The sequence below is a fragment of the Colletotrichum destructivum genome, chromosome 3 (genome assembly GCF_034447905.1).
Source record: "Colletotrichum destructivum chromosome 3, complete sequence".
Taxonomy (NCBI): domain Eukaryota; kingdom Fungi; phylum Ascomycota; class Sordariomycetes; order Glomerellales; family Glomerellaceae; genus Colletotrichum; species Colletotrichum destructivum.
Window position 1 is genome coordinate 1,410,452 of NC_085898.1, and position 12,669 is coordinate 1,423,120.

At 56.4% G+C, this 12,669-nt stretch overlaps 6 protein-coding genes across 6 annotated transcripts; 2 read left to right on the top strand and 4 right to left on the bottom strand.

Annotated features, from left to right (window-relative positions):
• Positions 1–45: 45 nt before the first annotated feature.
• On the bottom strand, positions 46–1,427 carry CDEST_04527 (Putative mycotoxin biosynthesis protein UstYa; the record flags this gene model as incomplete). Its single annotated transcript, XM_062920686.1, has 5 exons — positions 849–1,427; positions 649–762; positions 460–578; positions 200–392; positions 46–119 (listed from the first exon to the last, which is right to left on the bottom strand). The coding sequence occupies exons 1-5, from the start codon at positions 1,174–1,176 to the stop codon at positions 46–48; spliced, it is 828 nt and encodes a 275-aa protein (XP_062776737.1). The 5' UTR covers positions 1,177–1,427.
• Positions 1,428–3,121: 1,694 nt separating this feature from the next.
• Positions 3,122–5,792, bottom strand: CDEST_04528 (uncharacterized protein). The gene is made up of 2 exons (XM_062920687.1): positions 3,972–5,792; positions 3,122–3,907 (listed from the first exon to the last, which is right to left on the bottom strand). The coding sequence occupies exons 1-2, from the start codon at positions 4,419–4,421 to the stop codon at positions 3,359–3,361; spliced, it is 999 nt and encodes a 332-aa protein (XP_062776738.1). The 5' UTR covers positions 4,422–5,792; the 3' UTR covers positions 3,122–3,358.
• A 911-nt stretch (positions 5,793–6,703) lies between these two features.
• CDEST_04529 (Putative CRAL-TRIO lipid binding domain, CRAL/TRIO domain, CRAL/TRIO domain superfamily) lies at positions 6,704–7,870 on the top strand (the record flags this gene model as incomplete). Its single annotated transcript, XM_062920688.1, has 2 exons — positions 6,704–7,421; positions 7,500–7,870. The coding sequence occupies 2 exons, from the start codon at positions 6,704–6,706 to the stop codon at positions 7,868–7,870; spliced, it is 1,089 nt and encodes a 362-aa protein (XP_062776739.1).
• Positions 7,871–8,251: 381 nt separating this feature from the next.
• Positions 8,252–10,203, top strand: CDEST_04530 (Putative transport protein particle (TRAPP) component). Its single transcript, XM_062920689.1, has 2 exons — positions 8,252–8,616; positions 8,722–10,203. The coding sequence occupies exons 1-2, from the start codon at positions 8,411–8,413 to the stop codon at positions 9,170–9,172; spliced, it is 657 nt and encodes a 218-aa protein (XP_062776740.1). The 5' UTR covers positions 8,252–8,410; the 3' UTR covers positions 9,173–10,203.
• Positions 9,615–10,050, bottom strand: CDEST_04531 (uncharacterized protein; the record flags this gene model as incomplete). The annotated part of the gene is made up of 2 exons (XM_062920690.1): positions 9,615–9,950; positions 10,042–10,050. 2 exons carry the CDS (start codon positions 10,048–10,050, stop codon positions 9,615–9,617), a joined length of 345 nt encoding a protein of 114 aa, XP_062776741.1.
• A 1,282-nt stretch (positions 10,204–11,485) lies between the features above and the next one.
• CDEST_04532 (uncharacterized protein) lies at positions 11,486–11,877 on the bottom strand (the record flags this gene model as incomplete). Its single annotated transcript, XM_062920691.1, has 2 exons — positions 11,486–11,565; positions 11,695–11,877. The coding sequence occupies 2 exons, from the start codon at positions 11,875–11,877 to the stop codon at positions 11,509–11,511; spliced, it is 240 nt and encodes a 79-aa protein (XP_062776742.1). The 3' UTR covers positions 11,486–11,508.
• Between the last annotated feature and the right edge of the window lie 792 nt (positions 11,878–12,669).

Below are 12,669 nucleotides of genomic sequence, written 5' to 3' on the forward strand. Positions count from 1 at the left end.
GCAAAAAAAAAGAAAAGAAAAGGTAAGATGCCCAACGCTGGATGATTAAAAGATCTCTCTATCGTCGTAGGCCCTCACGCTCTCCAGGTAGTTCTTGACCTGGTTGTAATCCTTGCACACTATCGGTCAGAGAGGTTAGTCATCGCGCTCTTTGTTTGACTTCCTTTTTGTCGGCCACAGCGGCCAGTGTGCCACTCACCATGCTTCGAGTCCCAGCCGTCGGAGCCGCCGTTGTGGTCCGGGAACGTTGTCTCGAGGCCCTCGAGGGCCATGTCGGCGCTGCACATGATGGTCTGCCTCAGATACGAGAAGCAGTGGATCATGTGCCAGTGGTGGTCGTCGGGGATCTCGTGGCCCGACGTGAGGCCCGAGTAGGTCTGGACGACGGCGAACTGGGGGGGAAGAGAAGAGAGTCAGATGAAAGGCCGGACGGGGGGGCAAATGGGTGCCAATCCTTACCAAGCAGTGCAGCTGGTGCGTGATGGACGTCGTGAAGACGGTCTTCTCGGGCCAGATGATGGGGGTTGGCAGGTCGTGGTACTTGTGCGTGTCGTTGACCCATTGGAATCCCATGCCGACTTGTTGTCCTGTTAGTATGTTGCCTTCTCATGATGTATACTTGAATACCCAAAGCAGGTGTAGACTCACTCGGCATTAGCTCGTTCCAGTTATTCAACACTTCATCCGTGAAGAACTTTGACGTGTCGTTGGGCGCATACTTGCCCTCGTAGTCCGGTGCGAACGTCTTGATCTGCTGCGAGACTGCGTCATCCCACCCCCTCAGTGTCAGCCATGCCATCGCCACCCCTCCTTCCCATATGTCCCAGCAGACATCGTGAGCAACTTACACTTTCCGCTGACGCCCGTCAGATCCCCCCCAAAGTCCAACGTATTCACAGGCGGCGACTGCGTTTGCTGCCTCACGAGCAGACCCAGAATGACAAACAGCAAGATGGTGTCGACGAACCACCGCGACGAGCTGAGCATGGCCAGGCACCGGTTCTTTCTCCTTGTTCTCGCTGCCGCCGTGGGTCTATGGTACTCCTGGGCCAGGCAGCTCCGGCACGCCTTGTCCTCCGCGCCAATAAGCGACTCCTCGACCTCGGTGCTGCTGCGGTCATCGTGATCGTGGTCCCCGATCCCCAGGTTCTCGTACTTGGCCTCGGACATGTCCATCGTGGTTGAATGAGCGTCTCGCCTCGGAGTGGATGCGGATCGACCGTCTTTTATTAGTGCGCGAAGGGACGTGGGGGGACAAGAACGTCCAATCAACGTAACGGGAAATAGAACAATAAAACAGATCAAGAGCCGAATGAAGGTACTGGAGAGAACCAGATAGACAATGCGCCAGCGCTAAGGAGAGGAAGAGAGAAGATGAGAGTGAGATAGGGACGGAGAAAAGGGCAGAGCAACAACACAGACTCAGATTCGTGTATACCTGGGCGGAGGGCATGTTCTTTTGTTCAATGTATGTCCAATCCCTCATTCGTCACAACGTCCTCCTGTGCCAGCCCGCCCCTCCTTCCATCCACTCTTCGTCTCATCTCTCGAGCGGCGGAAGGGAAAAGAGACACGCGAGAGAGAGACAGATGGAGAGACAGACAGTCTGAGGCTGAGTTTCAGGACAAGGGGGGAGAGGGGGCAAGGGGGATGTGGGCATCAGAATTTCTCCCAGTTCCAGCGTACAGTACAGGTACTGAGCAGTTGGAGAAGAGAGGGAATCAGGGATGACCAAGGCAGCGTTTCACCGGTCCGAAAAGCGTCAAGCGGCCTCGCCCATGTTGCAGCTCACGTCGTGCGTTTCCAGTCGTGTTTTACAACCCGTCCAAAGTCGCAACTCCGGGGCGCATCCATTCGGTCGATCCTTCGTCTCTAGTTGCCGTCTTATCCTCCCCCCCCCCACCGTCTCACTCCCATCGCTGTGCATCACGGCGTATCCGTACCAACCCATCAACACGTCGACGCTCTTCTCAAGAGGCGATGACTTTCGCGTCATGATGCCCAAAAAGAATTGGAAGAAAAAATTTCAATTTTTTCTTCCAAAAATTTAAAACCCCAAGACAACTCATAATATGTTTACCATCCACAACAACCAACCTCGTCTCGTGCATCGTTGCATGCGGCTGTGCATGAACCTATCCCGTGTCCACGACAAACTTAGCTCATTTGACAGAGGCTTAGTTGAATTCAGTCGGGTCCCAAAGTTCGGATTCACTCTCGAGTCACGACTCACACTCGCAAGCGTCGTCATAATTCGGGCCTCCCCCCCCGAGCCCAATTGCCCTCTGCCCGAAAGGCAGAAACATCACATGCCTTTTTTGTGTGAATTACAGAACCGTGATTGCCTGTGGGGGTCTTAATCATAAGCATCGCTAATGTCAATGTTGGACTGGGACTCGCAAGTTGCTTGATTCGGGTCTTCATCCATTGTCTTCAAGTCTTAGGGCCCTGGATGCAATAGAGGTCCAAGAAAAAGATAAGGAGAAAAGAGAAAAAGGGGAAGTAGAAAACTAAAACCGGGCCATGTATTCAAGCATCGCCAAGCTGCACATCTTCCCGAAACGCACATGCCGAAGCGACAGCCCCCCGGCAACCATTCATCACGCACGTGGTATTTTCCCTCCTCCCTAGCGTTCAAGTGATTGAACAATGTCAAGCATCTTTGTCCTCTTGTCGATATGTCGCCCGTATTGCTTGATTATAGTTTTCCTCTCTTCCTTTCCGTACACTTCAGACCGAGTTTGACTTGGATCTGGTTCTACCATTGAGCGCGCACATGACGGAGCAATTCCCGACACGGGTGAGTACCGGAAAGATGGGGCCGCACTGTAGATCCGCAATCGGAGCGGATGCCGGCTCACACACCGGGGGGGGGGGGGGGGGGCTTGCAGTCATCTTTGCTGACAACCACCTGCCAATGACGTCTGTGGATGCATGTTTACTTGCGTATCTACTCGCGGGCGGGAGTTGAATCGCCGAGGAATTGCCCAAAACGCTGGCCACCAACTGGATTGGGTCAGCTCGGCTGAGAACATGACAACTCAAATGATATGCAGAGCATGCCGCCCAAAATCCTTGGAATCGCAAACTGCCCCCAACCGCTTATCCCACCAAGTACACTTCATAGAAAAACATCATGAGTTTAAAGCGAATCACAGCCTTGGGGTGAATGTAGATTGCGTTGCCAACCGGCACGCCTTGTGTGTATATTATCGGGGCCGTGCATGCAAGCCCGTTCCATTGTTAAATATGTACATTATGCCGTCATCAGGTCGTGAGAGAGAGCCTCTCATCGGCTCAGGCCGGTCTACAAACGCCGAGAAGAAAAATATCAATGACTGGATAAACAGTCGGGGTATCATGTCGTCTTGACAGGCACGTAGCCTCTAAACATTTCGCATGGGAGGTAGTTGTTTTCAATAAAGGCTGTGGCCGCCTGGAAGCCCGCCACGTCGGTAAAGGATGCCTCCGTCCCGAATGGTCCTATGCTAGACTTGACCGTTCCACGCACGGCGACCGGCTCGAAGGCACCCTTCGTCACGGTGGTGTTGAAGAATCGGATTTGCTGGTCACAGGTCGAGCCGTTGGCGAAGATCGGCTGGTTGATGATGCTGTCAAACATGCCAAGCGAGTACGGGGAGGCCTGACCCTCGCACGACTTCTTCATCTCGAGCGAGACGTACTTGTCGCCGGCCGAGCCGTTGAAGTAGTTGCCGCCGCCTTGAGGAAGAGCCCCGTAAGCGTCGCATTCTGGACCAAAGGTAGCAGCGTGGACTTTCGTTCCGTACGCCTCAGAGCCGGTGATCGCCGCGGCGTTGGTGGCCGAGATCAATTGCTCGGGCGCCCATCGGAAAGAGGATGCGCCGTCGCCCAGGAGGTCCAAGAAAGGGAACTCGAAGCCAGCTCTCTACCGTCCAAAGTGTCAGCCGCCTTCTTCCGGCACGCGCGCGCATGTGGTATATGGATCTTACACTGAAGTCGGGGATCTGAAAGTCCTGAAACCGGATGTCGTGGTCATGGCCGGCCTGGACGATAACAGGGTACATTCCGGCGGGGAAGTCGGGCATGAGGGCTCGGAAGGCGCCTTCGAGGATTCCGTACTGCTGAGGAATGATTTGGCGCGCCGTCGTCATGGAAATCGGAATGATGGCCATGGTGACGTTCAAGAGACCCGTCGCGTTGTTCGGGTACTGGCTGAAGATGGGATTCGGCTGGTCGGCGGTGACGCATGTGAACGGCGTTGCCTGGGCGGCGGCCGTCTGCATCTGGACTCCGAAGAGGACCACAAAGGCCGCGATGAACGCTTGAACGAGATAGGTTGAGAGCGGCATGGTGTACCAGGATGAAAGGCTCTCGGACGACAGAAGAGCAACCTCCCTCAGGTCTGGACATGGCCAGAACGAAGGGGGCAGAGTGACCATGATATAAGAGCTCTCGAGGGAGAGCTGCGAAAGGGAAGGAGAGAGTGAAACATCAGGCTGCGATTAGGTCGTATCCCAGCGGTCGATCCTGGAGGTTCCTTTGGAGAGTTAAGGCCCAACCTTTTTCAACACCGGGAGCCGTAGCGATCAGTAATACCTGTAGACGGCCAAGGTGCCGACGAAACTATGCTGAGTGGAGTGGTCAGGGCTTTGGGCGTGACGACGTTCCGTTCAGCAGCCGGTGTGATCTAGCAGGGTTCTCCCGAGATGTCCAGGTTTTCTGGGACGGGCAGCAACCGGGGTTGGAGCGGATAGAGGTGCGATAATGGGGGGGGAGACAGTGTGAACGGTGGGCTGCGTCGACGAGATATCTGGGATGACGGCGCGTGCCCGCATGGGAGGGATGCGTAGTGTACATGGGTTTTGTCGAGCATCCAACGTACCTGTACGCTGTTCGTAGAACGGGCGGTGAATTACAGTTCGGGGCGGCGTGGACGAGTGAGAGAGGCAGAGGGATAGACCATGGCTTGGAAACGAAGAGCCGAGTCGTATGGGTCAAGTGGGACGGACGCACGGGATGGAGAGTGGCATCCAACACCCAACGTTGACAGGGCGCGGCCGGTCCTTGGTGCGTTCGGGAGGGAGAGAAGCCAGGCGCTCGGCTGCAGCCACAGCTCGGATGGGTGCAGTTCCGGGCAGTTGGGAAGGACGTGGGCTCCAACGAGACCCAGCGTGATCAGCCACGGAATCGGAAGGCCGAGGGGCCGGCAGAGGAGGGAGCGGCGGCGCGTCGGTTGGAACTTGGAAGTGTCCGTCTGCCCATGTGAGCGTCGCTCGTTTGGACAAACGCTGGCCACGCGACGGTGTGGTTAGCGGACGATCCTTCACTCGGAAGCGGTCCAAGGCGTATTGGTTTCAAGAGATCGGTGAGAGAGGCTTCTCGGGGAGTACTCTCGTCCTCTGGCCATCATGAACGATGGAGTGGGGAGGGTGGCAGGTCTCTTTCCAGCCGTGATGCGTTCGTCAATCCTGACATCTCCCGCATCAACCGATGACGAGGATGGGATGGCAAAGATGCAAATCACGGATTGCACTCAATGACACCCGGCATCCTGTCCTGCGGTCAGTTGGACCCTTGAGGCAGTATCCGCCGACAAGATACACGACCGACATGACTCGGTGGAGACAGGAAGAGGTCTGCTCCGGGTCATCAGAACTCAGAAGAGAATTTGCGGCGGGCAGGAGTTGTGAAGGTTGATGAAGATCCGGGGTTTCACGTAACCGTAGTGAGAGATCCGATGAGTTCGTGTGAGGGGATAGAGTCTATTGTGTCTGGAGTATGGTGTGGCGTGGCACGGCGTGGCGTGTGTGTTGCTGGAGAGAAGAGTACGATATGTGGATGCTGGGATTCTGGAATGTGACGCACCGGGAAGAGACGTAGCCACGGTACGTACCGATCTTGTGGGGGGGTAAAGTCCGAAGGTGGAACCGGGCTTGGCCCGATCCGGTCTAGCGCATGGCTTACTGATCTACTCAGCTCTGCACCTCGAGAAATACTCTGTAGCGAGTCAGACTCTACAAGTGTACTGTAACAACATCCTCAAGTCACCCAGTCTCCAGACTTTCTTCTCCATGATGATAAACTCACAAAAGATAGTCTAAAAGCCGTATGTATACGTGAACGATGTGATAGCCCAGCACAAGGATTGTGGTGTAATACACTTTTTATCCCTCACATTTGGCAACATCTGCATCCAACCCAGGTGACCGCCGGCCCAAACCTCTACCGGGGCCTTTTTTGTACCCTTTGGGGCTTCTGACAAGGTCTTGGGCCGGCCACTAACGACCGGAACTGGAGCTTCCCGGCATGCGCTCATCTCACTCATCTCATCTCATTATTTGCGTCTCCATTTTCACGTCAATCCATACCGCGCGTGTTGGATTCTCTGCTCTGAGCTCACCATCACAAACACGCCCAACCTCCTCCAAAGCCGACAGGTTCTCTCTTTTCCCCCGGCCTGCAGACACCACCCAAAAGTTATTGCTGCTACTGTGTGACATTTTTGCAAAGCTCACGCCCCCCCACCACGACCACCACCCGCATGTCCCTTTCGTAAACTCATCCCATAGTATCATACACCCATCACACCCCCCCCCCCCCCCCCCCCCCCTCCCCTTTTTTTTTTTACGGCCACGAACCAGATCAGGCCGCCTTCTTCAAGCAAACCGTAGCTGCTGCTCGGAACTCTTTCCTCCCGAGACCAATCACCTCTCCGCCCGCCATGGCCTCCGTCGCCGATCCGACCGCCGCCTCCACCGGCTTGCAGGACGAGAAGGCCGCCGCCGCCGCCGCCTCTCCGTCATCGGACCGCATCAAGAAGCTCATCGCCTCGCCGCCTCCGGCGTCCTCCATCCCTCCCCCTCCCGTCCTGACACCGGACCAGCAGTCCAAGTACGATGGCCTCCTCGCCCAGGCCCGCACCTGGACCGAGGTCAAGTGCACCTCCGCCGGCCACGCCGAAAAGTCGGGCCCCCTGACCGACGCCGACCGCCAGTGGCTCACGCGTGAGTGCCTTCTCCGCTACCTCCGCGCGACGTCGTGGAACCCCAAGGCCGCCGAGAAGCGTCTGCTCGAGACCCTCGCCTGGCGTCGCGAGTACGGCGTCGAGGCTCTCACGCCCGACCACATCTCGGTCGAGAACGAGACGGGTAAGCAGGTCGTCCTCGGCTTCGACAACGAGGCCCGCCCGTGCCTCTATCTCAGCCCCGGCCACCAGAACACCGACCCTTCCCCGCGCCAGGTCCAGCACCTTGTCTTCATGCTCGAGCGCGTCATCGAGCTCATGCCCGCCGGCCAGGAAAAGGTCGCCCTGCTCATCAACTTCAAGTCTTCCAAGCGCCGCTCCAACTCGGCGCCCAGCCTCGGCCTCGCCCGCGAGGTCCTGCACATTCTCCAGACGCACTACCCGGAGCGTCTGGGCAGGGCTCTTATTATCAATGGTTCGTGACCGGCAATTTACTCTCTCTCTCTCTCTCTCCTCGAGATTTTGGAAATAACTAACGGTGTTTTTAAAATAGTCCCCTGGGTGGTCACTGGCTTCTTCAAGCTCATCACCCCTTTCATCGACCCCATGACGCGGGACAAGCTCAAGTTCAACGAGGACATGCGCCAGTACGTCCACGAGGACCAGCTGTGGACCGAGTTCGGCGGCGGCAAGCTCGAGTTCGAGTACGACCACGCCGTCTACTGGCCCGTCATGAACGACGTATGCAAGGAGAAGCGCGATTTCTATGCCGCACGCTGGGTCGCCGGCGGCAAGCAGGTGGGCGAGTTGGAGACCTACCTTGCCGGCGCCGCCGCGAAGGGTGTTGGCCCGGGTACCGCTGCTCCTCCTGCTGCTGCGGCTGCTGTTGATGCCGAGGCTGAGTCAACGCCTGTTGTGCAATGACGACTTGACTGGAGGCTGTAGAGGAGAAGATGACTTGCGTTTTTCGTCACGGTTAAAGCATATCTTTAGACAAAGCTTCAGTTCAGGCGCTCGGGTTATTTGGGAAGACAAAAGAGCAACAAGATAGACTATGCGGGTGTATGCTCCCGCCCCCCCTCCGTTAGGCCACGATCCATGGCATTGGGGTTTGATGTATCCCGTTTCGGGTTTTTGTTCTTTTATTTTTCCAAGTGTCGTTAAATATTGCCTATTTCAACATCTTTTCCCATCGCTATTCTCTTTCTGAGATTACCCACGTGTTTTTGTTTCTTCCGTACTCGAGCTCGAGGACGTTGAACAACCCAAAGACGACGATTCGCAGGAGAACACCGTCGCGGAGCTCTTATCGTTATCGCCGATAAGGCTGCCTGAACCACCCCCCAATCGCGCTCAGATATCCAATCCATCACATCACATCCTCGACCGCCGGCCGACACAAATCACCAAACACAACGGGCGACGCAAAAAGCGCAACGCACAAAACACACGCCCCTCCTCGCAATGGCGAATCTCCCGACGACCAAGACCATCCCCGGCAAGGAGACGCCGGGGCTGCGCTACCCCTCCAACGGCAAGACCATCTACCACCGGCCCCTGAACCGCACAAAGACGGCCGAGCTCAGCCAGTCCAGCTTCGCCTACCTCTTCAGCGAGATGGTCTCGTACGCCCAGCGCAACGTCAAGGACATTTCCGAGCTCGAGCAGCGGTGCGTCTCCTACTCGTCCCTTGGTGGAAAACTCCCCTCATCCCATTCCACCCAACCCCCCCAACTCGCTTCCCGCGAAATATCCAGCTGACTTTGTTCGCCCAGCCTAAACGTCCAGGGCCACTCGATAGGCCTCAAGCTCCTCGACCTCCTCCTCTTCCGCGAACCCCCGCGCACCCAGGTCCGCCCCCTGACAATCATCACCCTACTGCACTTTATCAAACAGTCCTGCTGGCAGCACCTTTTCGGCCGCCAGGCCGACCGCCTCGAGAAGTCGGCCGACCCCGCCAAACCCGACGAGTACATGATCATCGACAACGAGCCCCTCGTCAACGCCTACATCAGCGTGCCCCGCGAGATGTCCCAGCTCAACTGCGCCGCCTACGTCGCCGGCATCGTCGAGGGCGTTTGCGACGGCGCCGGCTTCCCCGCCCGCGTGAGCGCCCACAACATCGCCGCCCGGGACGAGCACGAGATGTGGCCCGGCAAGACCGTGTTCCTCGTCAAGTTCCGGCCCGAGGTCCTCGAGAGGGAGAGCTACCTGGGCAAGAGCTGAGTCGGCTTAGATTATGCGACGAGTGATTCAATGGCGTTCAGAGGGGGAGGTGCATGGGCGGCGTTTGGGTGATGAATTGGGGGGCAATCGGTCTACATGATGCTCCCTTTTGTTATTGTGTTTGGGCGAGGCTCGCGAGTCATTTTGAGTCAAATTTTTTGGGCTTCTCCATAGTCGAGAACCCCGAGGCACCAGAGTAGAGCTGTTTCTTTAGACCAACATATGTTAAATTGGCGCCGTGCACGCCGTTTTCGCTACCGGCCTTTCAATTTACAGCTCCTTGACTTTGTCCCTCGTGGCAAGCCTCGGATATACGCATCAGGCCTTTCCCAGAGCCGTCGCGTTTTCTCGTCCCTCAAAATCAATACCAGGGTATCCCATAACGCCAATGAACATCACCTGCCCCAGTAGAGCACCGCCGGGATTATCGCCATCTCCCTCTCTACCGCGGCAACCTCAACCCGCCAGAAGCACCAGCACCGCTGCCCGCCCTCTGGGCCTGCGCCCACCCGCCCGGCGGCGGTGGTCCGCGATTCATCAGGCCCGCGAGACCGAGGTCCTTCCATGCCGGTTCGCGCTGCCTCTGCGTCGCCTGGGTGATACCAAACGCCGCGTGCTGGTCCGGCACGACGTCGTCCTCGTCCTCTGGGTTGATGGGCTGGTGCTGGGGTGGCACGTACACCTCGTCGTCCGGCAGTCTCTCCTTGCAGAAGTCCTCGAACAGGTCGGCGTCGCGGGCGCGGTGCATGTGCACGTACGTGTGGCTCGCGTCTTTGTTCTGTTCGGAAGGGGGCAATGGCGTTAGTTTTCTGAAGAGTGTGGGATGGAAGGGATGGATGCTGTTTTGACAGGGTGGGGGGGCCACGCACCAGTCCCATTTTTCTGCTTGTTCGAGCTCCTTTCCAGAGATTCCTTGTATAGGGCTTCTTGGTGCAGGTGATTTCCGCGATCTTGATATTCGCAGAATACAGGACAGACTTGACGTGTTGATGTTGATGTTGACGAGGGATGTCTGGTTTCTAGCTGCAGCCTTCAAACCCCCACCGCTCGGCTTGTTCCGAGCAGGGGCCACCTTGCATCAGTATTCAGTACGGAGTACTTAGGATCCGACCTTGGTCTTACACGCCTCACCGAAATAAGTCTCCACTTCCTCCTCTCACCGACGACTTCCAGCTTTCGCTCCGGTCCGCATCTTGTCCTCGTCCCCTCGACCAGAGGCGTCAACAAACCTTGAACTGTCACCTCTTTCACTCTCAAGCATCTACATCTTTAAGTTAGTCTTGATAGCATTGTAGGGCTTTCCGGCCAGTGAATAAACATTATTACACTGGAGTGATGGTTCCGCGATCCTTAGGCACGGAGGACTGTGGCTTGCTTCAAAATCACAACGTGGAGATAACATAAGTACAAGCAAGGTAGCGGAACTCCCGAAATTTCTCAGAAAAACTGAATTAAGACTACTTGTATACCGTATTGGGAATCGTCAGGTAATCGTGTCCTCTCCCCAAGTGCATGCATCAATGCGTTGAAGTGATCACCAGTGTGGCTCTTCTCAGAACCAAAAGCCGGGATACCCACCATCAGGCTCCTCTTGGTCCTCAGAACCCTGGTTGTTGCCGTCATCCTCGTCGTCAGCGTTCTCGTCACCCGCGTCGTTGTCATCCGAGTTCTCGTCGCCGGAGTCACCGTCGTCACTGTCATCGATGTCCTCGTCCTGGGGATCATCCTCATTATCGCCATCATTTTCATCACCCTCCTCGTTCTGAGGGTCCTCCTCATTATCGCCGTCCTCATCCTGAGGATCCTCGTCGGCATCGTTGTCAGTGTCATCATTGTTGGGGTCCTCGTCGTCAGAGTCATTGCCGACGTCTTCGTCAGAGTCGTCATCCGAGTCACCACCTTCAGACTCATCATCCGAATCGCCGTCCTCCGAATCGCCATCTTCAGAATCGCCGGAGTCGCCGTCATTGTCTTCCTCAACGGGGTCCTCAACGTCAGCGTCATCGCCGCCGTTGTGCTCGTCTTCTGGGTCCTCGTCGACCTGTCTTGGTTGGTGCTGCTGGAGATCCTAGCTTCCGCTACCAGTGTCGCCACGAACGACTACACTGAAAAGTTGTTCGTCCTGGGTCCAGATTCCGTTCATGGCATTGACTACGCAATTGGTTTGCAGCGGATTCATCATGCGGGCGGCAGCCACCCAAGGGTCGATCTCAACCATGTCCCTCAGGGCGCAGACAGACGTAAAACAGGACTGATGATGCTTGGTGCTGCAATCGCCCTTCTTCTCGAGTTTGAACTTGCTCATGGTGTCCCATTGGCTGAGGGCGCTTTGGCAATCAAGAGGGTTTGGGGCGGAACCCGAACCGCCAGGCTAACCACTTGTCGTCAATCCTCTATTTTCGCAGGGTTGTTGCCACAACGGCAATGGGAAATAGTTTACAGTGGGAGACAACATGTGAGAGAGGGAGAGGGAGAGGGAGGGAGGGAAAGAGAGGGAGGGAAAGAGGGGGAGAGAAACTCACGGTGATGCACTTCCAGTTGGTGCCAACGCCCGGAATCATCTTGGAGGCCGGGGACATCCCGTAGTCATGGTCTACGGCCTGAATGTCTTGATGATTGGGCTGTCGAGGCTTGACGCCAATGGGTGAGGCGGCAGCGAGAGCTGCGAGCGACACAGTGACAAGAGGGAGGGAGTGGTAAACCATGCTGGCGGGAGCTCGGCGTCAGTTGCTGGATAGAGATTTGGATCGAGGGCGTCTTGCTTGTAAGGGATGCAATGAGAATCTGTCGTGGTTCCAAAAAAAAAAAAAAAACAAGAGAGGGAGAGGGCAAAGTGCAGATGTTGTTGGGAGATGGGAGATGGAAGATGGAGAGGTCGGAGAGGTCTGGAGGAGGGGTTTATATGGGAGAGGAAGACGGGCGACGAGGCAATAGATCATTCGGCGTCTCTGGCAGTGGGAAGGAGGTCACTGGCCCGGGAAGATGCTCGTGGAAAGCGGAAGATGTCTCGTTCTTGGAAGATGAAAAGCAAGGAAATGGACAGTACGCCCCCCGTCCTCGTCTTCGCCGGGCGAGAATCACCATCAATGACATCGGAAAGTATGGCGCAGCAGGTCGTCCGCCATCTTTCTCGCTCCTGCCTTTGCAAGTGTCCGATGTCGTTCCGTCACGTCACACCGCCTGACTCCTGAGGCTTCCACTTGTCACCTGCCACTCTTTGTTTGGCTTTCACCGCAGTGGCGGCCGATGCCTTCCTCCCAACGAAGGCAGACGCACGTGATGGACGTCTTCAAGCGGTGCTCCTGGACGCGACAGTCATCGGACTGAGCGATCTGAGTAACAGTCTCGGGTTTCCTCCTGTAACCACCTAGGTAGGTACCTATGCCTGGTCTAGGTGCCTTACCCATCGGCCTTACCCTAAGGACGCGATCATGCCATCGTGTCATCTGCGCACGGCGTGCCACCGCACCTCCCCAATACCAACTGAAGGGCCTCGC